General features: G+C 42.4%; 1 protein-coding gene and 1 non-coding gene across 5 annotated transcripts in view; both read right to left on the reverse strand.

Moving 5' to 3' along the window:
• Positions 1–27667, reverse strand: part of LOC145482161 (uncharacterized) — a 112195-nt gene that overhangs the window by 82011 nt on the left and 2517 nt on the right. For 3 of the 4 annotated variants that reach the window (XM_081460768.1, XM_081460769.1, XM_081460767.1), the window contains exons 3-28: positions 25238–25495; positions 24189–24827; positions 23170–23382; positions 22266–22606; positions 21629–21863; positions 20833–21048; positions 19629–19850; positions 18469–19014; positions 17795–18013; positions 16921–17330; positions 16133–16292; positions 14905–15447; positions 13652–14209; positions 12796–13115; positions 11829–12060; positions 10476–11045; positions 9852–10100; positions 8933–9241; positions 7384–7706; positions 6341–6572; positions 5657–5905; positions 4934–5254; positions 3890–4447; positions 2635–3183; positions 1513–2073; positions 371–925 (exon numbers count right to left, since the gene is read on the reverse strand). In XM_081460768.1, the coding sequence (XP_081316894.1) occupies positions 371–925; positions 1513–2073; positions 2635–3183; positions 3890–4447; positions 4934–5254; positions 5657–5905; positions 6341–6572; positions 7384–7706; positions 8933–9241; positions 9852–10100; positions 10476–11045; positions 11829–12060; positions 12796–13115; positions 13652–14209; positions 14905–15447; positions 16133–16292; positions 16921–17330; positions 17795–18013; positions 18469–19014; positions 19629–19850; positions 20833–21048; positions 21629–21863; positions 22266–22606; positions 23170–23382; positions 24189–24827; positions 25238–25495 (9588 nt within the window). The remainder of the gene's footprint in view (positions 1–370; positions 926–1512; positions 2074–2634; positions 3184–3889; positions 4448–4933; positions 5255–5656; positions 5906–6340; positions 6573–7383; positions 7707–8932; positions 9242–9851; positions 10101–10475; positions 11046–11828; positions 12061–12795; positions 13116–13651; positions 14210–14904; positions 15448–16132; positions 16293–16920; positions 17331–17794; positions 18014–18468; positions 19015–19628; positions 19851–20832; positions 21049–21628; positions 21864–22265; positions 22607–23169; positions 23383–24188; positions 24828–25237; positions 25496–27667) is intronic. The other variant, XM_081460770.1, reaches the window with a different exon arrangement.
• Trnas-uga (transfer RNA serine (anticodon UGA)) lies at positions 4822–4897 on the reverse strand. The gene has a single exon. It is a non-coding gene; the product is annotated as a tRNA-Ser (tRNA).

Genomic DNA, 27667 nt, shown 5'->3' on the forward strand with positions numbered 1-27667 from the left:
TACAAAGATAGGGTCTATCCACTTTTAGTATAAATCTACTAGCGTTCTATCACGAATGCCGTTCTCTGATTGGCTACTCTATCCTCAATATCTATTCTGTTGTAGATAGTGAGTAGCCTAGCAGTTTGCGTCTTGGTGTGCACTTGTTAAAAAACTGCCGGCCCCTTCTTTAGGCTTTCGACGTGTCTGTGAAGAGGATTTACATAAAGTTTTGAATGGCTGCGCCCTCGCCCTCGCCCTCGCCCTCGCCCTCGCCCTCGCCCTCTAATTGTTGAAAATGCATAATTGTTGATGCATAATGCTACGCCAATATTAAATGCAACATCTGGTATTCTGCACTCAATGCCGACCTACAATACTCGACCAATACCTTTCAAAACCTTCTCCATGATCTTCCTTCCAAGATCGTCAGGATCAAGTACTTTGGAAATTGTGATGACGTCCGTCACATCAGGCGTAAGCTCTTCTAGTTCATTTCTGTCAGTCTCAGCACCAATCCCCAAGGGAATCACGGTCGCTCCCATATCCTCAAGCTTATTCGCTTCAAGTATGACATCATCAAGCTTGGAAGACGTCTTCTTGTCTGTGATCACAACCAGGACTTTGTGTGCGTCGCTTCGCGCTCCTGGTGATGTAAACACTTGTCCTGCAAGCTTCAGGGCTTCATCTAACACAGGGCCTCCCTTTAAGCGACGTAGGTTTGAGAACATTTCGTTCAGCTGTTCACTTGTAGCGTAAGAATCGAAGTCGATGACGGCCTGGGCATCGCTTCCAAAGAGGATGACAGCATAATGTATGTCGTTTGTACCATATTTCTCAGTGATAGAAGCGACTGCGTCTTGTGTCTTCTGGAACACTTCATCAGCACTAGAAGACACTGAACTTATGGCGATCACAAGATCAATCTTTGGAACCACAGGCGGAACTAAACATGGCAAAAAAAGAAACGAGCATGTTTTCTTAATAAAACCGCTAAAATCGCAGTACAAAGACCTTAAAAGGTTAAGAGCGTGTAAGGAAATCCAGCACAAGTCTCGCAGCCTCAACTGACCCATAACACACGTGATATTGCATGTGTTTCAGGAAACGTTTACGCCATTCATTGCTTTTGCAAAAAGGGTAGGCTAAAGCCTTCTTCTATGTGGTGTAAGTATTTTTAATATCGCAAAAATGTCATGATGCTTTCCTCTGCCCAAATCTGAAAAAAAGACTTATTTTTCGAAGGCCATATCCACTTTTACGCAATGCTTACAAGCACTGCACCAGGGTGATACGCAAGCATACAAAATTCAATTATCTCGACAACGTAAAGCTGAAAAACTAGACATAACGTAAATAACAATAGTAACTGAAATAATGAAGAATTAAAACTTAGTTATCTTCTTCAATTGAAAATGGAGCACCAATATGTTACCCTTTGCTGATTGCCATGTCTTACAATGTTGGTTATGAGAATAACCTGGAAAGAAGGAAACATGTATCAGTGAGACAAAAGACAGAGGCACAAAATACCTGGCTGGAAAACTTTCTTCATCAATTTTCTGGTCAATGAATCCTTGTCTGCATCCACCGGTACTGTGATTACATTGTTATTATCACCCGTGACATTAACAAGTTCATTGTTGTCGACATTTGCACCAATTCCCACGACTATCACCTTGACCTTCATCTGCTTCAGCGGGTCAGCGGCCGCGTCAATCTCCTCTTTAGTAGAATCTCCCTTCATGTCTGTCATCACCACAAGTACCTTGGTAGCGTTTGCGCGCACTCCTGCACCTTTGAACGCTTTGGTGGCCTCCTCCAGAGCGACGTGAGGTGATGTCGGTGGATTGATAACGGGCATGAATTCCACGAAGTTTTGCAGGTAGTCTTGATCCACTGGGTCAGTTGTGAAGCTGTATTTTGTGGAGGCTTCAGAGCCATAGATAATAAAACTGTAGTGTATGTCCCTCGTGCCATAGTCTTCAATAATCTCTTTTATCACATCCCTCATCAATTTGATGGAGCTCCGAGACTGTAACGAGGAAGCACTGAGAGCAAATGCAAGGTCAACTGGTGGTGGTCTTCGTGTTTCTGTAAACATGAAATGATTTTAAGCGTTTTTCTATCAATTCTGCATGCAGTTTTACTAAATGAAAAGACAAAACAAGGGGAACTAGAAAACGGTAGGAAGCTAAGGGCGGAAAAACATTTTTCAAAATCATTGATAATTCATCAAGTTTACTCACACGAAATCATGACCGTGTCGGTGTTTGAATATCTGAACTTAACTACCATAGATTTTACGATTTATTTCTCCGTTTTCTCCCGAGTTTCCGTTTTGATCGCGAAGATATATCAAACATTCAAGACTGTGTTTGATCAAACAAATACCCCGCAAAGTTCGTCAAAGTTCGTCAAAAATACTCCCCTGCGCGTCGTATTTTCAACTCTCTTCTCGGTGTTTCGAAATGTGGTCAAGCATGGTCTTTCCTGTTTGATATATTACGTAACACCACTAGCTTCTTAACCACAAACTGACGCAAACGTCAACAGACGTACGTGGGTCAAAACTAATTGTAAAATCTTTCAAAGTTCACATTTAAAAATGAAATTCAATAGAGTGCATGTTAACAAGATTCTGTCACGCCGTACCATTAATTTTCGCCATAATCAACACCATCAAATTATCAGGGTCTTCTTCCTCATCAACAAGAATCACATTGTCCTTGTTAATTGTTATTATGTTAAGCTCTTTATCATTAACTTGATCTCCAACACCAACAGGAATGACCACGATCCCAGACTCCTCTAGAGGCTTGGCAGCTTTTTCAACATCGTCTTCTCTCTCCCCAGACCTCTTATCCGTGATGACAACAAGCACGTGGGTAGCGTCCTTACGGACCCCGCTGTCTTGGAATGCGTTCTTAGCAGCTTTAAGGGCTTCAGTAAGGGAGGAGCCTCCGGTGCGAAGAGGCAGAGCTCCGATGGATGTCTTCAACTGATCAAGACTGGAATATTTCTCACTGAATCGTATGATGATACTGGCGGAATCCGAGAACAAAATGATGCTATATCGCAAGCTTCCCGTTCCATGCTTGTCCACAATACGCTGAACTGTATCCTTCATTAAGCTGAATGTTTTATTAGCAGATATCCCAGACGCACTCAGAGCAAAGGCGATATCAATGGGTAGGAACTTGGCTGCAAAATGTAAATGACAGGGTATGTAATGCAGCAGTATAGAAATAATTTTCATTTTCTACTCTTGTGGTATTCAACAATAAACATGTTTTATTATAGATTCAATTGAATGTCGTTAAACCAAAACCAACCAAAAGGCCGTTTCCCAATTACCTTTAACCTCTTTCTCAAAGCGAGTCTCAGTGCCCATCCTCTGACATGAAAATGAGATTTCACTGACACGCAAATTAAACTCATTTTCATATGGATGGTTGTGCACTAGGCCTCGCTTTGATAGAGAGGCTTAACGTAACTCGGAAATGGACTTTTACTTACCAATTAGACTACCCAGCCAATTCCAAACCGTGGTAAAACCAAATTAATTGCCCGATTACTTTAGGCTCTCAATTGAAACCGCTCTAACCTCGCCTAAACCAATGTAACTCTGAATAATACCTTCACACCTGCTGAACTTTATAGCTAATTCGCTGTTAATCAAAAGTTCTACATCACAAGTACAGTCGAACCCCTATTAAGCGGCCAGCTATGAAACGGCCACCCCTATTAGGCGGCCAGCAATCGAAGTCCCAGTGATGGCTTTTCTATTGTTTCTACCTCTATTAAGCGGCCACAGTCCATTTCCCCGAGGGTGGCCGTTTAATAGGGGTTCCACTGTAGTTCATTCAGACATGTTCTGACCTAAAATAGCTATCTAGTGTTGACTTACGTCTAATAACATGTTCCATGATTTGCTTCCCTAAAGTCTTGGGCTCTTCAGTCCTTGGTACCGTAATAACAAATCTCTCTGGATTGGTAGCCTCCAGTTCAGACGGGTCAGCTTCACCGCCTACTGCCACTGGTACTACCTTAATACCATCCTCGTCCAGGGGCTCGGCAGCTTTTTCAATATCTGTTAAACTTGAGCCAGATCTTTTATCAGTGATGACCACTAGAACCTTCCACGCGTTGGGTCTTGCAGAAGCAGATTCAAACACTCTTTTAGCCTCTTCCAGAGCTGAGATGACATCAGGGCCGCCGCGTCTTCTTGGAAGTTCCTGGACAAACTGTATCAGTTTATTTGGGGTGGAAATGCCGCCATCGAAGTCCAGTTCTATCTTGGCATCGTTACCAAACAGGATTACAGAATAACGCAGCTTTTCTGTCCCATAGTTGCTGATTATCCAGGCTATAGTATCTTTCATTAGTCTGAATGTCTGCCTGTAGTTCACGGAATTCGCACTTATTGCGAAAGCAACGTCCACTTCTGTCGAGACGGGAGGGGGATCTGTCAGACAAAAGCGATGTCAGTAAGCATTTGCGGGAGGCGCGGTGGCCTCATGGTTAGTGCGCTCGTCTCCGGATCGAGCGGTCCGGGTTCGAGCCCTGACCGGGGACATTGTGTTGTGTTCTTGGGCAAGACACTTTACTCTCACAGTGCCTCTCTCCACCCAGGTGTATAAATGGGTACCGGCGAACTTAATGCTGGGGGTAACCCTGCGATGGACTAGCATCCCATCCAGGGGGGAGTAGAAATACTCCTAGTCGCTTCATGCTACAGAAACCGGGACAAGCTCCGGCCTGATGGGCCACTTGGCTCGCATGCAGACTTTATGACCGAGGAGTTGAACTAGAGTCTACTGAGAAACAACCCCATTTTAGTGACCAGAGCGGGACTTGAACCCGCGGCCTCCGGATTTCAAGTCCAGCGCCCTAACCACTCGGCCACGCTGCCGCCCCTGTCCCAAGACAGCGTAACAGCATGCACACAAACCTGTAATTATTAAGTTCAAAATCTCCGAAGAGAGCTTGTCAGGATTTTCGTCTGTAGGCGCATCAATAATATTGCCTGTGTGTGGCGTTACAAACGCTAACTCTCTTGAACTAGACTCATCTCCTATGGATACCGCGATGATTTCCACTTCTTCGTTCTCCAGCTCAGCGGCTGCTGATCTAAGTGTCTTTTCATCTAAACCCGAGCTCTTGTCTGTGAACACGAGAAGAACTTTCTTCGCATTTACTCGCACGCCATCTCCTTCAAATAAGACACTGGTGGCCTTTAGAGCCTGGTCGAGTACAGGTGAGGTAGGACTACCTGTAAAAAGATAAATTCATAATGTACATTTCCACATCTTATTTGGACTCCCCCCCCCCCCCCCACCTTCCCCCGCCTTCCCCACCAACCTCCCACGTTGAAATAAATAAACGATGCACCCTGGAGGCGCGTCAACTATTCTCAGTTGACGATGTTCTATATTCTCATCACCTCACTACTTCAAAATCCACCGATATTCAGTTGTAACGAGAACTTGGATGTTGATCGCCCTTTTGAATCAACGTACAATTATGAGCTCCGCTGTGCAGCCTATGTACATGCTCGGTCAACCTAAATAGAAATAAACTAACTTTTAATCGCGGCAAATGAAAAAGCCACCGTAGTGGCATCCAAACTATCCCAGTAAGATACGAAAAGTGATTAAGTCCTCATAAATGTTACCTTTAGGCTTCGGAAGAATGCTGATTTGCCCTTTAAATTCCTGGATGGTCAGTGCCTTATCTGAAAATTTCAGCATTGGTACAGCCCGCGTTCCATAGAGCACCACACTGTAATGAATTTTGGAGGTCCCGTATTTATCAACAATGGACTTCACAGTGTCCTTCATCAGCTTAAAGGACTGATCTGACGCTGCAGACACTGCACACATAGCAACCACTAGGTCCACATCTTCTATTGGCAGCAACACAGCTAAAACAGGAAAAAAGACACTCTTAGTAGCGCTAACAGAGAAGAACGTTATGATGTAGCTATTCGCTTTGTCTCTATGTCTTCATTGTAATACTACTTGAATCGCACGGTTGTGCTTTTTGAAAATATCAGTTTAAATAAAGCGCAACATGACGACACTTGAGTGTCTAAAGTAACTCGCATTTGCTTTGGTTTTGCGATTGGCTTAAAAGTCTCGCGCCACTTTGTCATCCAATCAGAAGTAAAACCAAAACCAATCATGACTGTGCTCCCACACGTTTTCCCGCGCTTTGCGACGGCTATTTGTATTGGCTTTGACCTTGGATTGGTCCAATGGATTGACTGTGTAATTTGTGATTGGCCTCAGTAATTATTTTGGTTTTGGTATTACGACGCTAAACTGAATTCTGCTCTAGCATTGTACGATATCCCTACGTTGAAAAGCTCTCTCCATAATCCTATTTCCCAAGGTGGAAGGGTCTACATCTCTAGGCGCTGAGATGACATCTTCTTCGTTCTGTGTGGCCTGCCCTAACTGTCCGGAGTCCGATACGATTCCAATGCCAACAGCAATAACGTGAATTCCTTTATTTTCTAAGGGCTTCGCCGCGGCTCTGATTTCTTCATCTGTAGAGCTGGAGCGATCGTCTGTTATTACCACTAAAACCTTAAAGCATAACAGAAGGAACATGCATCACAAAGCTATCGATAAAATTACCGTTTTATAAGGCGTGCTCTGTTTGGCTCCCTTCTTGCTCGGCAAACATAGCTATTATGTCTTGTAAAGTCCATCAAATATTTTCTCTCGTACGCGATTGGTCTAAACGCAGGTAAAACTGGGTAACATCCGTGTGATATTTGCCAATTTTCAAAACTGCGCGTGTTGCGAAAAATATTTGAAGTATGCTATACACTAGGGCTTCCATTTGGCGTGAAAATATGCTCAGATATTTTGTCCTTACCTTTTCTTCATAGCTCACAGTTGCGCTCTTCCGGAAACTGTTCGCTTCTCGGAACAGATAATGTCCGCGGGCAAATATCCGAGCATGTTTTCGCGCTAAATGGAGGCTATTGTTTATATATTTCAATTGTTATCACCTCAAACAAACTCAAATTCCGCCAACGTACTCTCGTGTTTACGTGAAGTTGTTAAAAAGAACACGCACTTTCGTCTTCTTGGTCAAATGGTACAACAAATCAATTTCACTAAGAATATTTTAGATCTATCATGGTGAAGTGGCATACGGAGTAAGGCAGGTCTTGGGTTGTGACTCGCGCTGAAAGAGAGCTGGAGAGCAGGCTATTCGTATATCAAGACAGCAAAGATTGTAGTTGTAGCAGAGAGCCATGTGAAATATGAAGTGATACAAGTCACCTCCATCACAGTTCTGGACACCTACATGACACGTTTAAGAGGACATCGAAACATTTACACCACAAGAAAAAAAAGCCTTGAAACGATAGAAATGGGTGATTACCTTCATAGCGTTTGGTCGAAGACCTGAGCCTTCAAAGACACCCTTGGCTGCATTCAGTACACGATCCAAAACAGGTGGTCCTCTGCTAGCAGGCAAGCCCAGCACTAGCTGTTTAAGGTCCTCAGGGGATGGGTCCTCCGGACCAAATCTTTGTTCAATGATGGCATCCGTACCAAATGAGATCACTCCATATCTAATACTGCCTACACCGTAAGTGTTGATCACATACGCCAGAGTATCTTTCATTGTGCGGAGAGTTTCTATTGCGTTTCTTGAGGTGGCACCCACAGCGAAGATCACATCCACTTCCGGTACAACAGGCCCTTAATAATGATAACAATTAGTAATTACGGGCATTTGAAACCCAATTCAGATTACTGTCTGAGGCCCCGTCCACAATACGGTGTTTTCACTCTACAAACACATCAAATGTTTTAGGTCCACACTAAGCCGGAGATTTTTGAAAACGGAACAATCACCGGCCTTTTTGGATTTGTGTTTGAGGAAACCTCGCGCAGGGAAATCACATGATTATCGTAACGCCATCGTTTTAAAAATGCTACGTTTTCAAAATAATTTCTGTCCTCACTAAAACGTAAAGCACGCGCTTTATAATCCTCCACTTTGAAGAGCGCTTTCGAAAAGCTCCGTTTACGTGACGGATTAGTGTGGACGGTAGGACTAACCGTAGAAACAAAGCTACGTTTTGAAATTTCTACTACGTAGTGTGCACGAAGCCTAATTAACAACAATACTGCGAGATAAGCACCGCATTCTAAAACGTGAACAAGTATTTGAATTCGGCTGTCTTTTAGGACACAATGTAACCTGTGGGAGTCAAAAGCCTACAATATAAGGTGTTTTAAAGCCAAAAATTCTAAAATAATTTTAATTTTATCGGTAACGCACACAATCGTGATCTATCAACGATTAGTATAAATCTACTGGCGTTCCATCACGAATGCTGTTCTCTGATTGGCTACGCTACTCACTATATATTCTGTGATAGATAGTGAGTAGCGTAGCAGTGTGCGCTTGTTAACAAAATGACGGCTGCTTCTTTGCGTTTTCGAGGTATCTCTGAGGAGGATTTATATAAATTTTTGAACGACTAGTAGATTTATACTAAAACAATTACATTATTCGCTCTTGATTTCTAGCGTGATAGAAATCTCGAGCTCATAATCTAATTGCTTAATAGCAATCGATAACAGAACCAATCACATTCACGGATTTGAGAGACCACGATCAACGTGTACAGGGTCGACTTAAACAGTCTCAAAGATATAAGGTAAATGTGACTTCCTCACATTACTACAGCAATATAAAACTTTCACGTGAAAAATAATCCAGCCGGCCCGGTAAACAATATAGCTGCATGAACCATCATTCTACGGTTTTTTTTTTGCTTGTTTGTTTGTTTGTTTGTTTGTTTTTTCACATGTTACTGGTAAATGGAAAATCTCGGACTTAACTTTACTCGGACTTTACTTTAATTCACTCGAGTCATGCAAGACTCGAGTTTTACTGACAAAGAAAGGGAAAATACCTTTCAAAACCTTTCGCATTATTGCTTCTCCGAGTTTGTCTGGTACGAAAACTTTTGGTGCTTCAATCAGGTTACTTTGGTCTTTTGTAGTCAAAATCAACTGTTTCAAGTCGGCTTCTTCTCCAATAGCCACTGGTATGACGTCAATGTAGTGTTCATACAACCTATTGGCTGTGCTATTGACACGTGATTCTGTAACACCAGACTTCTTGTCCATGATCACAACCAGAACCTTCCTCGCAGTCGGTCGAGCTCCTGCTTCTTGAAATAACTTGTCTGATTCATCGAGAGCTTTCTCAAGATCAGGCCCTTTACGAAAGAAAAATCAAATATGTGTGTTAACAAGCAATTCAAGAAATGCTTTCAACGCACTACATTTCATCTTAGAGATTTCAAGTAACCGCGACGGCGACGGCGACGGCGACGCCGAGGTCAATGTCGATTAAAAAATGAATTTATATTTTACATACGAATCTCGCGATACTCTTAAGTCATTTAGCTTGTGTCTCACTGTCAAAACAATCTTTAAACTGAATCTGGAACACAGCCTTAAATTCAGAATAGAAATTAAAAAAAACTAGCTGTTGTGGTTCACTTTCTCCAGACAACGCAGAATGTTTCACGTGTTGTTTGGCAGAGGACAGCAAAGAAATGTACCAAGAATCATTACGTGCACAGCCATTGTACTGCTCGCAAAAACCTTTTGTTCAGTGACGTTCCCGTTGCCGTTGCTGTCGTGGTTTTCTTGAACTCTCTGTTTTATGTAATTTAAGAGGTCCTCGTTCCGTTCCTTACGTTGATCTTTGAGCACCCCATAGAGTTTGTTCCCCTCTCCTCCCGGGTTCCTACTCTCTTATCCCCTCCCCTCCCCCCACCACCCCTTTACTGTACCATCCACCCAACAATGTAAACATCAAACCTGTGGAACTTCTAGGCATCATTTCCAGAAGTTTGATCAAGTCATCTTTGGAGAACGCCTCACGGCGGAAGTCCCTGAAACGACTAGGTACACTGCCAAACGCCAGCAAACCATAATGAATCTTGTCCGTTCCATACTTGTTCACAATGTACTTAATTGTATCTTTGATGAGACTGAAAGTCTTGTCTGCATCAAGTCCAGTGGCGCTGAGGGCAAAGGCAAGATCAATCTCTGGTACTGGAGGCTCACCTAATAACAGTGAAAATCTAAATCAAATACATATCGTTTCCGGTTACAAGATTTGCATAGCGACTGCATACTGTACAAGGACTTGACCTGAAATGATTGGCGAAGAAATTAGTTATTCCTTTTCTGGCCAGCAAGTGATACATTGTTACCAGTGGTCTGTTTGTTTGTTTGTTTGTTTGTTGGCTTGTTTGTTTGTTTCTCTATTGGTTTGTTTGCTCATTTGTTTGTTTGTTTGCTTGCTGGTTTGTTTTTTGTTTGTCTATTTGTTTGTTTGTTTGTTTGCTCATTTGTCTGTTTGTTTGCTTGTTTGTTTATTTTTTGTTTGTCTATTTGTTTGTTTGTTTGTTTGCTTGTTTTTCTAAAAATAACAGTTACCTCGAATCTTGTCCATGATCTTCTCACCAACCATCTTTGGATCTTCGTCTTTGTCAGTCTCGATAACATTTGTCTTGTCAGGCGTCGTATTTTCAAGTTCAACAGGGTCAGCTTCCTCTCCAACGGCCACAGCAATGACTTCAATATCCCTCTCCTCAAGAGTTCGGACAGCCTTCTTGATTTCATCTTCGGTAGACCCTGATCTACTATCCGCCATTATCACGAGAACTTTGTGAGTCAAGGGTCTTCTGTCGTCATCTTCAAACATTTTGAGTGCCTTCTCCAGTGCGCCAGCTAAGTTTGGTGTTCCTGTTCCAACGCGGAGCTTTTCTACCGCTGTCTTGAGCTGCTGTGGCGACGGTGGAGTTTGCCCAAAGTTGATTTCTATTGTGGCAGTGTCCCCATACACCAGGACACTGTAGTGTATCTTCCGCGTGCCATACGTGTCGATGATGTAAGTGATGATGTCTTTCATTAACTTGAAGGTTTCGTTGTGGAGTACGCTCGATGCACTTAACGCAAATCCAAGATCCACCTCGGAGATGGGCGGTAGAACTAGACAGGAAATAACTAACATCAAATATGTTTTGGCATGGGAAGTATGATCACACACTTAACAGTTCGGCGCCTTCATTCCTTCTTGGCTAAACGTCTATAAATCTCTCCAACTACACTGTCCTGAGTGACCAAAGGGCTGTTCTTTGCGCAGGTGACTTTGGGTGCAATTTTTTTCGAGATTTCCCGTAAGATTTTTGTCGCACTTACGACAAAAAATTGAAACCAGCTGCAATTTGAGTGGAAATTGAGCGCGCTATAGCGATAGAATGAATGTACAATGTACAATTTATATACATGACGATGTCTTGTCAACAAAGGGTAATCAAAGTTCTGTCGTAAGTTCGAAATCTCTGGCGATATAGCGCTGAAATAAAAAAAAAAAAACGAAAAGCCTTGCACCTGGATTACACACGCGATTTGGTGTTGCAATCCTAACGCGACAGAATTCGCGGTTGGAATCGAGACAAAAATTTCCCATGAAAAATCGTCCCTGTAAATGGGGCTGCAACATAGCCTGCCGATCTAGAATTGGGCTGTACAGCCACGGCAGGCGCTGCAACTCAACCACTAACTGAATCATGGCGCAGACTTTCATTGTCTCCTGAGACAGACGGACGCCAACAAATGGGGCTTGACATATTACGCCCCACCTCAGGTCAGATTTAAGTCACTTATTTCGCTTATGAGAACTCGAGTGACTATTTCCAGCACTTGACCAAGCATCTGATTTGTGTTTTTGAGCAGAAGTTGTCCAATGCTTGGCAAAACTATTTATTTACGATATATCTATGATACCTGTATTTATTTTCTCCATGATCATCTTAGCTAGCTCGTTAGCCGAGGTGCCAGCAGACGGTTCTATGATGTTCGTCTTGTCTGGAGTGAGATTTTCCAGTTCTTTCACATCCGCCTCGACACCTATTGCTACTGGAATCACTGCTATCCCAGCTTTCTCCAGGGGCTTGGCAGCTGTTTTTACATCAGATGCATTTGAACCAGATTTTTTGTCAGTGATTATAACCAGGACCTAGCAGAAAGAAAATATACTGTATACCAGCCCTAATTTCGTCTGTTCCTATCCGTGGTAAACAAAAAATAGCAAGGTGGCTAATATCAATACCAGCAGGCTGCTAATCCATCGAAGGCTAACCTAACAAAGATTTCTGTCAGGTTGCAGCAAAATTTCGCATTTATACACCTGTCAGGTAAGAGAGCCTTCAGTCTGAACGGAAGCCTGGAAGTGGAGAATTAACTCTAAAGTAATTTGAGCCCTAGAAATCACCCAAGGATTTCCTTCCAAGCATTAGCTTTAGTCAAGAAATAGGGGACCACACAAGGTCATAACGCCTTGTTACCGACGTGGGATTCGAACCCACGATCTACATATTACATCATCGTTGCTCTACCGACCAAGCTTCTGGGCCAGACGCGAGCAGATTGTGTGTTCATGTACATGTAATAGACCTTTCCCGCATTCCACTTCAGTGCGTACGAACAATAGCACCAGAGCGAGGTTGGGGTGGACGTTTTTATACATTTGCTGTATTCTTGTCTACCCTGATCTCGACTCGGCGCCATTGATTGTTGGAATTCGGGAAAGGTCTGTTTCGGTGGAAATTCGTGGTCGGGTAGATGTTAAGGGTACAATTGCGAATGCTATGTTGCGTTACGCCCGTACGGCTTGATCTCGAGTCCATACGCTGACCATTAAGTCCACCACATTCCAAATACATGCACAGTAGGTACTATACCATTTGATTACCTTACGAGCTTGTGGCCTAGCTCCTTCAAAGAGTTTCCTGGCTTCCTCAAGGCCTTTATCCAGCGCTACCACCCCTGTTTCCCTGGCGATGTCATCCACAGTCTTTTTCATGTCTTCAAAATCAGACGGCTGGTTTTGGAAATCAACCCACTTTCTTTGACTCTGGCCATACGTTATGATAGCGTAGTTGATTTTTGACACGCCGTACATATCAGCAAAGGCTGTGATGGTGTCTTTCATCAGTTTAAAGTTTGTACTGGCATCTGTGGCTGTAGCACTTAAAGCGAAGGCCAGATCCACCATAGGCACGTCTGGGATTTCTTTGAAGGGATTAACAGACAAGCATTAAATCATTCAACTCTCGAGAATGCAAAAATTCTACACAGAAAAAACAAATCAAACCATCCTCATTTTCTGATGTAATAAAAAACAGACAGCACCTCAAGAAAAGACGGTTTAATGCATGGGATTTATGTAGCTTTGAAATAACGTTTTTACGTGTCATTTTTTTTTTTTTTTTTTTTTTTTTTTTTTTGCTGCTGGTTATTTTCATCAGTTACACTATGTCACGAGCTCGTCACGCATAGCATTTGCCAGATTGTTGAAAGGATTTACCAGGACCCAGTTACACACTTGGGGAACGAGGTTCTCTACGAACAAAGCATTTCAAGCACCTACGACACCATTTGCTACTCTAACATGTGTTTGCAAGAGTTAATATAGGCCAATCTGCCTCGGGGTCAAAACGAGTCTCCCTGCAAGGCCTTTCATACGAGGACTTTTTTTGAAAAAGAGGCACAAGGTAATTCAGAAATGATCTATTGCATAACAATACGATCTATCGCAAGCACAGTACCTTTAAAAGCAAGTTCCATAACCTCGACAGCTAAGTTATCAGAGTCCTCAGTCTTCTTGGCACGAATGACATGACGGCCATCTGTTGCTACATCCTTGAGCTCAGTCACGTCACTCTCACTTCCCAGTGCGATGGCAATAACTTTAATACCCTGGTCTCTAAGCTCTTTTGCTTCAGCCTGTGCCATCTGCTCATTCCCGGTTGATTTCTTGTCTGTAAACACGACGAGAACTTTGCGCGCATTTGGACGAGCTCCTCCGGAAGCAAAAAGCTGTTCTCCCTGTGCGAGCCCCTTCTCTAGACTTGATCCACCAGCCGCAGGTGTCACTGATGAAAGATATTGCTTCAAGTCGTCTTCCTTGGCAAAAACTCGCTGGAAATCAAAGACTGTCTTGGCGTCGTTTCCATACACCACAACACCATACTTAATGCGGCTAATGCTGTACTGGTCAATGATGGAATTGATGACAGATTTCATTTTGGCAAAATTCTTGCTAGCGTCAGATGCCGAGGCACTCAAAGCGAAACCAAGATCCACCATAGGGACAAACTCCATAGCTAAAATTGACAACAAAACATTTCACACGTCAGGCAAAACAAGGGATACACAGTTCACGTGGCTACAACTTTATTATGTCTGCCTTTTCATATTCACGTTTAACCTGTACCCATACAATGAGCATAAGCCTATCCTTTTTGTTGAATGTAATATCGCGGTGTCATCATAGCATCGATAGGTGTTCAATGATGATGTTAAATTACAATATTTAGGGAGGAAGCCACATCAGTCTTAGCTGATTTTCATGCAGGTCCTCTATCCTGGTTTAATTGGAATTTGGAGATGTTGGCTTTTGTGGAGGGAGGAAAACCGGAAAACCCGGAGAAAAACCCTCGGAGCAAGGCGAGAGCCAACGACAAACGCAACCCACATATGGCACAGGGGCGGAATCGAACCCGGGCCACAACGGTAGGAGGCGAACGCTCTCACCACCAACTGTGTCATTCCTGCTCCCCAAAACAAGTTGTGTGAAATTAAACTTTACTTCAAGTCTGATTCAAAATCGTTTCAACACTTTTACTGTTGAGGAGAAAAGGCATTACTGACTAATGGTGAGGCAGTGCTGAAAGCATATAGCCCCGCACACATTCAACAACGTTGTTTCAATACATTACAACATTGATTTAAAACAATGAAATCTCTTGACAAGACCTTTGATTTTAAGACAACCAAACAAACAAAACATGAAACTTACGTTTAACGGCCTCTTTCATGATTCTATCACCAAGCTGCTTAGGGCTCTCTTCGGGATCTTCTTCAAGACTGTTATCTTTCATGGGTGATAGTGGACGCAATTCACTCTGATCCGACTCAGTTCCCATGGCAACCGTGATGACCTTGACACCCATGTCGTGTAGCTCGTCCGCTGTGGGTTGCATCTTAGCTTTGTCGCCAGTCGCTTTGCTGTCAGTCATTATCACCAATACGTTACGGCGTTTAGGAATGTCTCCACTAAACACCTCTTTTGCATTCTCAAGAGCAGCTGGTAAATCCGCTCCACCGCGTACTCGTTGAACCATTTTCACGAGATTCTTGAGTTGTTCATCGTTGCTAAAACTCTCGGTCAACTGGATTCGCGACACGGCTGTGCTTCCGTACACAGTCAGTCCGTACTTTATATTCCTCTGCCCGTAAGAATCAATGATTGAAGTGATGGTGTTGGTCATGCGGTCAAAGTTATCTTTCGCATCTTGCCCATTTGCGTTGATCGCAAACACAAGATTGAGAGGTTCTATTCCTGTAAAATTAGAAAACATTCGTTTGTGTAAAAAATGCAACGAAAAACATATATTACAGGAATAAAATGCCCCTTATAGTGTGACTCCTTATGGCGGCGCGGTGGCTCCATGTTTAGTGCGCTCGCTTCCGGATCAAGCGGTCCTGGTTCGAGTCATGGGGCCCGTTTCTCGAAGGTCCCGAAAAGTTTTCGCACTCGAAAGCCAGCGTAAGGTCTTAAACTTCATGATTTACAGAGCTGTTTTATTCACGTATCCTTAATATGACCAGAGGTTCCCTTCATACAAGAAGTTTCAGGCGTATATAGATACAGATTATAGATACAGATCTGTTAAGAGATACAGATTAACTAAAAATGGCTTCGCGTGCTCAAAACGTTTCCAGGGCGTTCGAGAAACGGGCCCCAGGTCGAGGACATTGTGTTGTGTTCGTGGGAAAGAAACTAAACTCTTACAGTGCCTCTCTCTTTACCCAGATGTAGAAATGGGTACCGGCGAATTTAATGCTGGGGAGTAACCCTGCGATAGACTGGCATCCAATCCAGGGGAAGTAGAAATACTCTTAGTCGCTTCATGCTACATAAACCGCAATAAGCGCCGGCCTGATGGGCCACTTGGCTCGTATGCAGACTTTACCTTACGGTCTGACTTCAATGCACTACAAAAAAAAAAGTTGTCCAACTTTACCTTGACACAAGTCCTTGGTGATTTTCTGCAAATTGCCTGCCAGCTGATCAAATGAACCTATCTTCATCACATTGTCAGAGTTTTCCATGGCAATGCTTTTCAGCTCACTATCAGGAGCTCCTGGTCCGAGACCAACAGCCAACACTTGCACTCCTTTAGTCTGCAGGGTGAAAAGTCCATGTAAGAATACAGAGTGGAAGTAACATAGATTTTGAGCGCAAGCAAGCCGGAAAGAGTTGACATCGCCTTAAATTTCTAGTTTGTAAATTTCAGTTTCAGTTATTTGTTGCAAAACAACGACAATTTCTCTTCCAGTTCTGTCGTAAAAATGGACACGAGAGAGCAATCATGGATTTTCCAAATAACAAATAAACACTTTTCACTTAGTGTCGAAGGTAATCCAGACGTAATCCGGGATTGTTTTGGTTTTGCTTTACTACGCATTGTGATTGGTTTAAAAAAATCTCGCGCCGCCTACTCGACCAATCGCATACAAAACGAAAACTAATCGCGACTGGTCACTCGCGTTTTCGCGCGCTTTTCGCCGTTTACACATACTTGCTGCGAACTCTTATTACACAAATTCGTTGCTTTGTCTTTGCTTCTGCTGATCGGCCATTGATAGTAATAATTTTGGTTTTGGTTTTACAACACGCAAGTAAAAACCCGCTTTAAAATACTGAACTACTATTGCCAATTCTAAGCTGCTGTATTATGAATATTTAGAAACGTCAATGATCCATTATGGAGAAGCCCGGAAAAAATCGAAACGAGGCTCAGCACTTTACCTTCAGAGGCGCTAAAACTGTTGCATAAGGCATAGAACCTTCACTAGTACTTCCATCAGTGAGGACAATCAAAAACTTTGGCACACCCTTCCTTGCCCCACCCCTCTCAGTAAACAGTCTCTCGTTCGCCATTTTAATAGCTTTGTCTGTCCGCGTACGGCCTGGGTCGTATTTCATGTCCATGATCTTTTCTCTCAGAACCTCAGGGTTGTACAAAGAGGTATCAGAGAAGTCGAAGTCCAGGATGGCGTCTTCATTGTAGTGAACGAAGCCAAAGTGAGTTCCGTCTTTAGACACATCAAAGTACTCTGTGAGCTTGGCGAGCGAGCGTTTGACAGTCTCGTAGTTCTTCCACCCAACACTCCGAGATGAATCCACAATTACACCAATGTCCATGGAGTGAACGCAGGCTAGAAAAAACACAAACTGGATAGTAACACCTCCCAACTCAAAAACGTTTTCCGATTGGAAGAGAAGGTGTCATGGGTCAAACCTCACTAACTCCCTAGGGTGACCAAACTCACTAACTCCCTAAGGAAACAACAACTTGAACTTTCGACTCGCACGTGATCAGGTCGAGCACTTTGAAGCTGCGCCAAATTTGTGTCAGCCGGCATCAAGCGAATAATTTTTTCGCTGTTTTTTTATTATTATTTTTCAGTTGGGGAGTATAACAAAACACTTAATAACTGGCCCCACGGAAAACAGCAAGTTTTGAACTCACTCTTTCCCTTGGGGCCAGTCATTAAGTGCTTATTGGCTACGACTTAGTACCACTTAGTATCCACGGTACAGTGGGACCCCGACTTACCAGATGAAAACAAGACTACTGATGTCGACATCATTTCTCCGTATTTTTATTAATAAGTCTTACCTCCGCAAAGCCCCGTGTCCGACACTGCCACTTCTCTGCTCTCACGGCAAGCTGTCGCCTTCAAGACACACTCATTAGTGTAATCCCGACCGTCTGTTCCACATACGGGTTCTTCAACCTTTGGGCACTGATTATCGCACACACACTCTGTCCTTCCATCGTTGTACGAAACACACTGGGAATAGTGCTCACATAATTTCTGCTTCTTCTCGCAGGGATCTGAAATAGAGAGGAAGGGAAAGGGTCACGTGCGTTGATGGCAAAGTTTGTTAGATATTTGCGCCATTACCAAAGAGTTTCTAGGGTAAAAGCTCCTTTGAAACTAACGGCTCGCCAACTTGAAGGCTCCAACGTAGTAGTACCGCATCTGTTAAAGGCTTTTATAACACAGAACGACTTAATATATCATGACAGGGTTTGTCCAACTTCATTTCCTTAGCATAAAGCAAGGAGAACTATTTCCCCTAGCAAACTCGCAACAAATCAGCCATCCGTATTTCCAACAATTAGTCAGGACTTATTCATACAGGTTGTGAGGACAAGGGAAAAGGTATTTTAAAGTCTTTGGCAAAGCTCACATTTAAACCACTGAACTTCAAATGCAGTGCACATACTTTCCCTACGACAGCAAGTCCCTGAATCATCAAACCAACAAAACAGTAGTGTTAAATTACCTTTTACTATCACTTCGTAAACTTTTGGCACTAACGACGGCAGATCTCTGACGCTGTTAAAATCAAACACATATTCATCGCCTGAAGTGAACGTCAACAGTTTCGGTTTGTCTGGAATGTCACCCACAGCCACCGCCACGATCTTGATTCCCTTGCTTATCAAAGGTGATGCTGCATCGCGCAATGCTGTATCCCCTTCATTAACTCTCTCCCCTGTCAAAACTATCAATCCTTTTATTGCCTGAGGTCTCAGCAGTTTAGGATCGCCAAACAGCTGGGTCTGAGAACTGCGTAAAGCAACAACCACCGTGCCGCCTCGTGTTAAACGCAGCTTATCTACCTTGTCCTTGAGATTGTCTGTGTCAAAGTTTTCAAACTTGGCTATAACTGTACCCGAGCCATAGTCAATGATGCCCACGTGAATTCCACGAGTTGAAGTGCCATACGTGTCCAGGAACTGCTTGATGAAGTCTTTCTGTTTCTGAAAAGTGCCCGAGGTGATCTGGCCTGCTCCGCCCAAGGCAAACACGAGGTCGACTTGTTTTTCTATACAAGTACAATACAATCAGACAAAGTTGTTATTATTGAACACTCTGTGACTGAAATCACACAACTGAAAGCTATTTAATCTTGCTTATATGTGATTGCCTATTACGATATACAAGATGTTCTGACTGCCGTCTGTAAAGGAAACCTAATTTTTTTTCCACTCAAACAAAAGCTACGGAGCAGTACTTTCATGCGGTACTGTTTATCATGCTGTACAAGGTGGTTCTAACTTTCAAGTCTGTGGATGAAACCCTAATGTGCGACCATTCAAATGAAAGCTATTGAGCAGTACTTTCATGTGGTACTGTTTATCATTCTGTATAAGGTGGTTCTAACTTTCAAGTCTGTGAATGAAACCCTAGTGTATGACCATTCAATTGAAAGCTATTAAGCACTGCTTTAATGTGGTACTGTTTATTACGCTGTGCACTTAGTTGGTTTTAACTTAAGTCTGTGGATGAATACCCTGTCTGTGATCATTTAATAAAACGTATTAAGCAGTACTTAAATTTCGTATATAAAATCCTCTTTCCTGTTGAAAATTAAATTATATTATTCAGCTGAAATATAAACCTTACACTAGCGCACATCATATCAAACACATAACTCACGTATGCATAGTCCAGCATGGAGCACCCTGACTTCATGGTATCTCTTACAGGCAGCTGCTGTCAGCTGGCAAATGTTGTCATATGACAAGCCATCAGTGCCGCACACACGATTCCTCGAGTTACCACAAGCAGCCGGGTCGGGACACTTGCATGTGGCAATTCCAGAGGGTGGTACCGTGCAATAAGAGTAGAATTTGCACTCAAGACTCTTACAGCTAGGATCTGTACAAAAACAAAACCAGTATTGCGTTTCTTTAACATTAATTATAACATAGATAGGACCCTGCGTGCGCTCTGATTGGTCAAAACCCATGTTTTATCAGGGTATAAGACATAGAAAAAGCGTGTTTTATTGTTTTTCGCCACATTACCTCTATATCACAAAGCAAATGAAGAAGCCTAAGCCGTGTATTACACTATGACAAAACACTCCGGACATTTGAGAACACTTGAGAAATGTAGAAAACACGAGCCGCAGGCGAGTGTTTTCTACATTTCCCTCGTGTTCTCAAATGCCCGTCGTGTTTTATCACAGTGTAATACACGGCTCAGGCTTCTTTATTTGTCAAATAAGTTACTCAATTTATTAATAATTTAAAATAAAAAGAAACACTTCCTTGTACTGGCCGTAGTAAAGTTAGCGGTTTAAATTCGAGTTCTAATTTGGACTGTATTGACATTTTCAAGCTAAAACCACATTATAAACTATCCTTTACTTGTTTTCCGCAATGAAATGTCAGTTTGAAGCAAAGGCAATCACTATTTTCCATTACAACAAACATAAACAAGATAAATTAGTGAAAGCTCGAAGCAAGTTCAATCCCAAGCGCCAACAAAAACCGTGTGTAGAAATTGACTTAGTATCTAATTGGTTGAGCAGGCGACACCAGTTTAATAAACCAGTTACAGACAACGTAAGAAAACCTGAAGACATTATAGACTTTAAATGGGTTTCTTTCAACACTTATTTACGTAAAAAGGCGCTCTTTCTGATTTTGTCAACTTGTTCAAGGCGTTTTTAGCCACCAAAGGGTGTTTGTAGCTATTAAAGCCACAATTCAGTAACTCTGCAAAAAGGTAAGGCCTGATTTGTTCTGGATCCAGTCATATGCCAGTGCTTCAGACCAGTCTCCATGGAAGGAAAAACTGTCTTTGCAACGGACTTAGAGGAAATGTTTTTCAATAAACTTAATCAGAGACTTACCAGTGATGCATCTTCCTCTGTGTCGAGGTACAATCCACTTCTGTTCCTGACAGGCTGCTAACTCCAGGGCAGCTAAGTTATTATAAGACTTGCCATCTGACCCACAAACTGGGCTGATAACATCACTGGTCACTGGGCTACACTCGCACTTTGGGACGTCACTTTTGACACATTTTGAGTAGAAATGACAGCGTTTCCATCCACAAGTGTTCAAATCTGAGAGTAAAAAAGTAAATTCAGTAAACAAGAAAACAGACACCCATTCTTTGCCTGTTGGATTCTTGCCACATTCAAGAGATGTTTGAGAACCAACTCAAAAAATTCAAAAGCATGATGTTGCTCTAAACAGATACATGTGTAAGCTATCTTTGATTGGCTCTTTTTGCATCCAATGACAACCAATCAGCGCATCATGCAGATTTCAGTTGTAATCATACAGCCATACACTGTGGAAAAAATATTCTTTAAGCAGATACTTCCTAACAAAAACACCTTCTTAAAGCTTAAAATTTCCGCAAAGCAGATGCCACCTCTACAAAGACATCCCTAATAAAGACATCTCTATATAGCAGTGAAATCCCAGAAGCAGAGATTTTCAATCAGCAGATAACTTCCCTAAGCCTGACCTGTTCTGAGGTTTTCTACCTACTGTAGAGACCTTTCTTAAATGGACACCTCCCCTAAGTCGACACCTCCCCAAATGAGCAACTCCCTTATCTATAAAAACCACAATATACTTAATCACAATTAGCCTGATTCCTTACTTCAAACAGTGTTCTGTATTAGTTACATGTACCTTGCAGAATTTTGTTGACTGTTGGTTGCACCATCACCTTTAGCCGATCAGGTGACCCTACAGCCAAAATGAAGTCCATTTGTGAGGCTAGTGGTTTCACATTCTCTAAGCCTTTGTCAGCATCACCAACGAGAACAACTACAACTTTAACCCCTGCCTCCCTCAATGATTTAGCAATGACTGCAAGGCCTTGGGGGTAGGACACACTACTTCCATCTGTGATAAGTACAACTGCCTGAGGAACAAGATTAAAATGAGAACTGGTTGAAAACTGGAATGGGAATTTAAGATGATAGGTGGATAGACAGACAGACAGACAGACCTATAAACTTACAGAGGCACTGAGGAATGGAAAGATAAATAGATAGGCAGGCAGAGCAATGGATAAAGGGACAGAAAACAGAAGGAAGAAGTGATTGACATGTTAATTAAGTCATCATCATCATTACTATTATTATATCAATAGATGGATGGACAGACAGACAGACAGAAAGCACACAGACACAAGGAGATGTGAAGGTGAAGCTTGGGGCCTCAAGTATAAAGGAGGTTTTTGTCTGCAAATAAACTATCTATTAAACTATCTATTTTTTGTCTTATCGCTCTACACGTGCATATAAAAAACATGGTATCACACCTTAGGGTACTGACTGTCTCTTAGCCTGCTGTCATACTCCAGACTATATAACAGACCAGGTACAGAATCTGCCAGTGCTTGCTCAAGTGTTGTTTTGTCTTTGGTACTTTGCAAAGTGTTGATATATGCAGGCAATGTAATATAGTTGTAAAATGTTACAAGATCCATCTTAGCTGTGCCACCAAGGTCAAACTTCAAAAAACCATGTGTTATTCCTTGCTCAGGAATCCGGAATCTGTTGCCCAGATCTTTGAAGAAACCTTTAGATTTTTGCACAACTTTTGGCTCATTCATACTGGTGGTGTCAATCGCAAACATTAGGTGGACAGGCTGTTTTACATCTGAAGATCGATAACATTAATGAAAATATCATACTATTGTATAAGAAAAGAGAAAATCAACTTATACAAACTACTGTATTATAAAACAAGACCAAAGTGAACCTAGTTATACCAGAGAACCATGAAATACATAATTGGAGTTATCAATGAACAATAGAGCAACAACAACATTAGCTAGACTGTTTCCAACATCACTCTTTTTAGACTCTGATCTAAGGGACAGACCATTATTTTTTCTAAGGGGGTGAGAGGGGGTTGGGCAATTTCCAAAAACAAAATTCCTGTGCAGCCAAAACTGCTGAAAATAGGTCAAAATAAAATCATGCAAGGGGAGCCATGGGGAAAAAAATCAAGCTTGAAAGTGTTTTCTACTATCCAAATCCTGTGTTTGACTTTTTAAAAAAATTCTTGCACAAGCAATTACCCACCAAGAAAAATCATGCACAACCTAAAGGTGAGAAAAAATCTCATGCCACAGAACATTGCCCACCTCCACCCCCTTAAAAAAATGATGGTCCGTCCGTAAGATCACCCTGAATTATGCTATCCTTTGAAATACCTACCGCAAGCTGCCATGCTCTTGACTGTGATTGTCTTCCTTTTGGAGCAAGAGTGCCTTTGAAGCTCGCATTCATTCTCATAAGTCATATCATCGCTTCCACAGACTGGCATGTTAGCCTTGGAGCAGTTTGAAGGACACTGACACATGTGACTGAGGCCATCACTGGACCGGCGGCAGATGGAGTAGAATTCACAAACGATAGACTGGCAGGGATCTGAGAAAAGGGAATCAATTAGTTAATTTCTTGCACGCAAATGCAAATCAAGGATGCAATAAATGAGAATTATTAACGTTTCAAGAGCCAAACGACAAGCTTAATTAGAAGCTTGAGCATTAATCCACATAGATCAACACTGAGTTGAGAAACTTGGCATCAAAATAACTGAGAGAGCTTCACTATATTGCTGTATTCTGATCTTTGTGTGCGCAATGTTCGTCCAAATATGCAAATGCCTTCCTCTGCAGGAGTACATGGAACATATCTCTTAGCACCAGTACTTCGCCAAAATCCAAAACGTTCGTACGCTGAAATGCCCATGGACGATCAATTGAAGTATTTTGCATGCGTCATCATCCTAGCAATTTTCTTCTGATGATCAACAATGCGATTATCAAAACATTGACTTAGCAGAAGAGAACCGTTTCGAAACCTCATCCTTTCAATGAGCCAGAATCTTTCAGCGCACAACGAAGACAACAACATGGCACTCAATAATCTTGCCGGGATCTCTCTTGCCTGCTGCGCTCAATCACGATCATACTTGCAGGAACTTTGGAACGGACCTTTGGAACGGACTTTTGAAACGGACTTTTGGAGCCGACTTTTGGAACGGGCAACAAGAACCTGAAGGATGTTGCAAATCGTTTGAAATAGGCGGTCACTTCCGACCGATGCCAAGAATTTTGAATAGACCTAACAAAATGAATGAGTTATTTCTTCCACTAAGCGCGTTTATTGATTCCAATTTAAAATTTGTTTTTACTAGTAACTCTCTACTCTCTCTCGGCTCGTTCACTTACCTTCGTCTTGAGTACAAACAGTCTGTTCCAGCAGCATCTCCCCGACAGGTCTACACTTGCCACACCAGCCACCGCACTTAGCAGACACCAAGGTGCCGTCCTTGGATTTTTTGTACTCGTGCATTTCAATTCCAGGAGGGAAACCTATCGCTTGCCATTCTGTGGACGCCTTCAAGTGCAAGCCGGTATGAGTCAGGTCCACCTTAAAATGTCCCCTCCTGCACGCACCACCGTAATGCATCGAAAAGCAGTCGCCAGCCGAACCATAGGCGATTCTCCTTCCGAACGGATCCGACTTGGCGAAGGTGAAATCGTCTCGAACGATGGCCATCCTCGGGAGATCCACACGAACTTTTCGGAACTTCGTCAATCCGGCTGAGGAATAGTTCATCGCTCCAGGCTTTCCCTCACACTTGTACCTGGCCGAGTAGGGTCTGGGAGGCAGCCGTTTGGCGTAGATGTAGGCATAGTTGTTTTGCACGCCGGCTGGCAGCGTGACGTATTCTTTAGGTGAACTGGTATTCATACCATGACAGTAGACCTTCATTGGTGTGTTACACTCTGGTCGTACATAAATGACGTACTCGCCGTCCGTAGAGCCGACGCCCGCATTTTTCAAACCTAAACAGCTTGTGGCACCTACAAAATGAAAAATCTTGATGAGACAGGGATATCGTCACTTAGAAACGAGCTACACATCCATGAAACTAATTAACAATTTTTTCGTACAAACATTTGTACGTACAATGTTTTCGTGCAAATCAATTATAAGCCCTTACATATTACCAATAAAAATTCTTACAACAGCCAGAGACGCAGATTCGTACCCAGTCACTATTTGCGTGTTTCGGGAGGAGAGCAGATTGGATACTAGAGTGGATTACGGCGCGCGGGGTGTCTTGGGAAGGGTCGAAATAGCCTCCCGCGCGCTTCACTCGATCCAGGATATTTTCTCTTTGAAAAAATCAAATCTGACCCTTAAATAGCGACTGGGTACGAGTCTGCCAGAGACGCGAATCGGAAAGTTACGTTGATTTTGCATGACGTACCGCACTGCCCGAAGTGGAGTCGTGTAATATCCCTCTGAAATTGACATCTAGCGGCTCTCATGAGGCACGGATTGTTGTAGGTTCTACCATCTGTACCACAGACTGGGTCGTATTGCCGGGTACAGTATATTCTACACTGACAGCGTAAACGGCCGCTTGAATCAGCGCCACACTCTCCACCATACTGACAGTTCCTTTCGTTGCACTCAACTCCTTGTTGGAAAGCTAGTATCCTGCCTCCGTTTTCAAAAGAATGGTCTGAAAAAACGGAAATTGCATTGAATTATATCCTCGTGTAAGTCTTTTTAACAACGAATATTATCACTCGTTCCTTCATCTATCGCTTCATCGACCCCACCCTCCCCCCCCACTCCATGGTTACGTCGCCCCTCGCCCCCCTCCCCCCAAAAAAACTTTCTTCTTTCTCTTGCTGGACTGCCGCTTAGCAAGAAACTAACCTAAAAAAAAATGGTTTTCCAGTAACTACACTACTTGTTCCCAGTATCTGCTCAGATAATAAGCATGGTTACGACATTACATGTGTTGTGAATGTCGCCTTTTCACTGGAAAACGATGTGCAGAGTACAGTATAGAGCTTTATAGAAAGTCCGCTGAGGTGAGTCAAATTCAAAATGATCATATCCGGCCAATCACAATACGTATAAATAAACCAATCAGAATTCATATTGTAAAGAAAAAACATGGTACCAATACCAAGCGTGGAAAAATGTAGCGGGTGCACATTCAGAAAAACTTTCGACGCCAAAACAAATTAATTTTGGTTTTATTCTCATCTGGTTGAAAAATACAGGCTTTTGTTTTATAATAGAGAACATGACAAAGTTTTGTTTTTGTTGTTAATTTATTTGTTTGTTTGCTTTTTTTTCTTCTTGTAAATAAAGTTATTATTATACTAGTCAGTAACGGTAACCAAAACCCTAAGACTACAAGTAGTCCCTCTTTCGCTTAGCTCGTCGAGTGTGACCGTAATTCTGGGGGCGAGAAGCGCGAGAAAGGACGGATTTCGCGCGGCCATTTTTCCTCAAGGTTTTCTTTCACGCCAAGCATGGCGGACTGAATGAAAGAGGGGCTACTCGTGGTCTAACCCAAACCCCATCATTGAGGGTCTCAAGGAAACGAGGTCATGGCTTCCCACGGGGTTTAAAAATTACCCCGCACGTAACAGTTTTGTTGCCGCTGGTATAAGACATAGCATCATAAGTCGTGTTATCAGACCCATCCTCTTCTAATTGATAAAGGCGGGGCATCATGACAAATTCTAATCAGGTACCGCCGACGTAATATAGAATTAGAACTGACATACCATACCAGAACATGAAAATTCTAAAATCTCTCAGCTGATCCCTACAACCTCACGTAATACATTAACAGGAAATTTAGAATGTTTAGAGTCAATTCAACCGACGTTTGAAAAGGAAACTTGCCGATTTGTTTACTAATGGCTGTTTGGAACCAAACCCTTCTTTTAGTTTTGACCTTTCGTGCTAGAGCTTGTAAAGATTTAGCTAAAAACTACGACTTAAAATAATGCCGGAAATAAGTGGATTCTGCATCAAAACGCTTTTTGTTTCACGTATTGCACCGAAGCAGACATAAACACGACAAACAAATGATACTTTAAAAAAAAAAAAACGTTGATATGTGTTCTCTTATTCTCTAGTTAAAGTTTGACACGGTTTCCTTGTTGTGTGTGCTGAAGATTAATTTTGCAATGGCGCAGTTTTCATAATACGTCAAGTGGGTAAAATGTCATTGTAAACATGTTGGTTTATCGTCGGAAAAATACAGCATAAACAAACGTACAGAACAGTGGTTGAAAGGAGGAAATTAAGCTGCGAGATTAAAGTTCTTAACTTCTCCTTAACACGACGGTGTTTAAGCGGATTATTTTAACAGAAAATTAACACTGTATGTTATTTTCCATCTTCAACAGTCCAAGCTTTATTTCGTTTGAAACGTCTGGCTCACGTAGCTATTGGTATTCTTACAAATATGTAACGCAGACCTCAATAAAAGCCCGAAAGTTTTCGCTTGTTGCTCAGTGAGAGTCCGCTGCGCAATAGGAGATTTCTAACACTTATTCTTTTTTTGTGCCTAATATGTAGGAGTTCGTGGAAGCCAAACCCTGGAAATCGGTGGTCCACCTAGGACTGAGATGTTTTCAAGATCGTAACTGTTTAAACGGAACCGATGAATCCTTGCCGAGAGTGGATTCTTCGGTTCCTTTGACGCACCATGATCCGAGAGATCTTGGATTGATCTGTTTAGAAAAGAAACGGAAAATCCGTTTTGGGATTTAAGAATTCAATCTTGGATTTTCTTAAAGAAACGCACCCCAAGTTTCTGCCATTTTTCTAGCTTGTTTCCTTGTCTGGATTTTCTTGCGGGTTTTTCTGTCACTTGAGTTGG

The sequence above is a fragment of the Orbicella franksi genome, chromosome 3 (assembly GCF_964199315.1).
Source record: "Orbicella franksi chromosome 3, jaOrbFran1.1, whole genome shotgun sequence".
NCBI classification, from domain to species: Eukaryota; Metazoa; Cnidaria; class Anthozoa; order Scleractinia; family Merulinidae; genus Orbicella; species Orbicella franksi.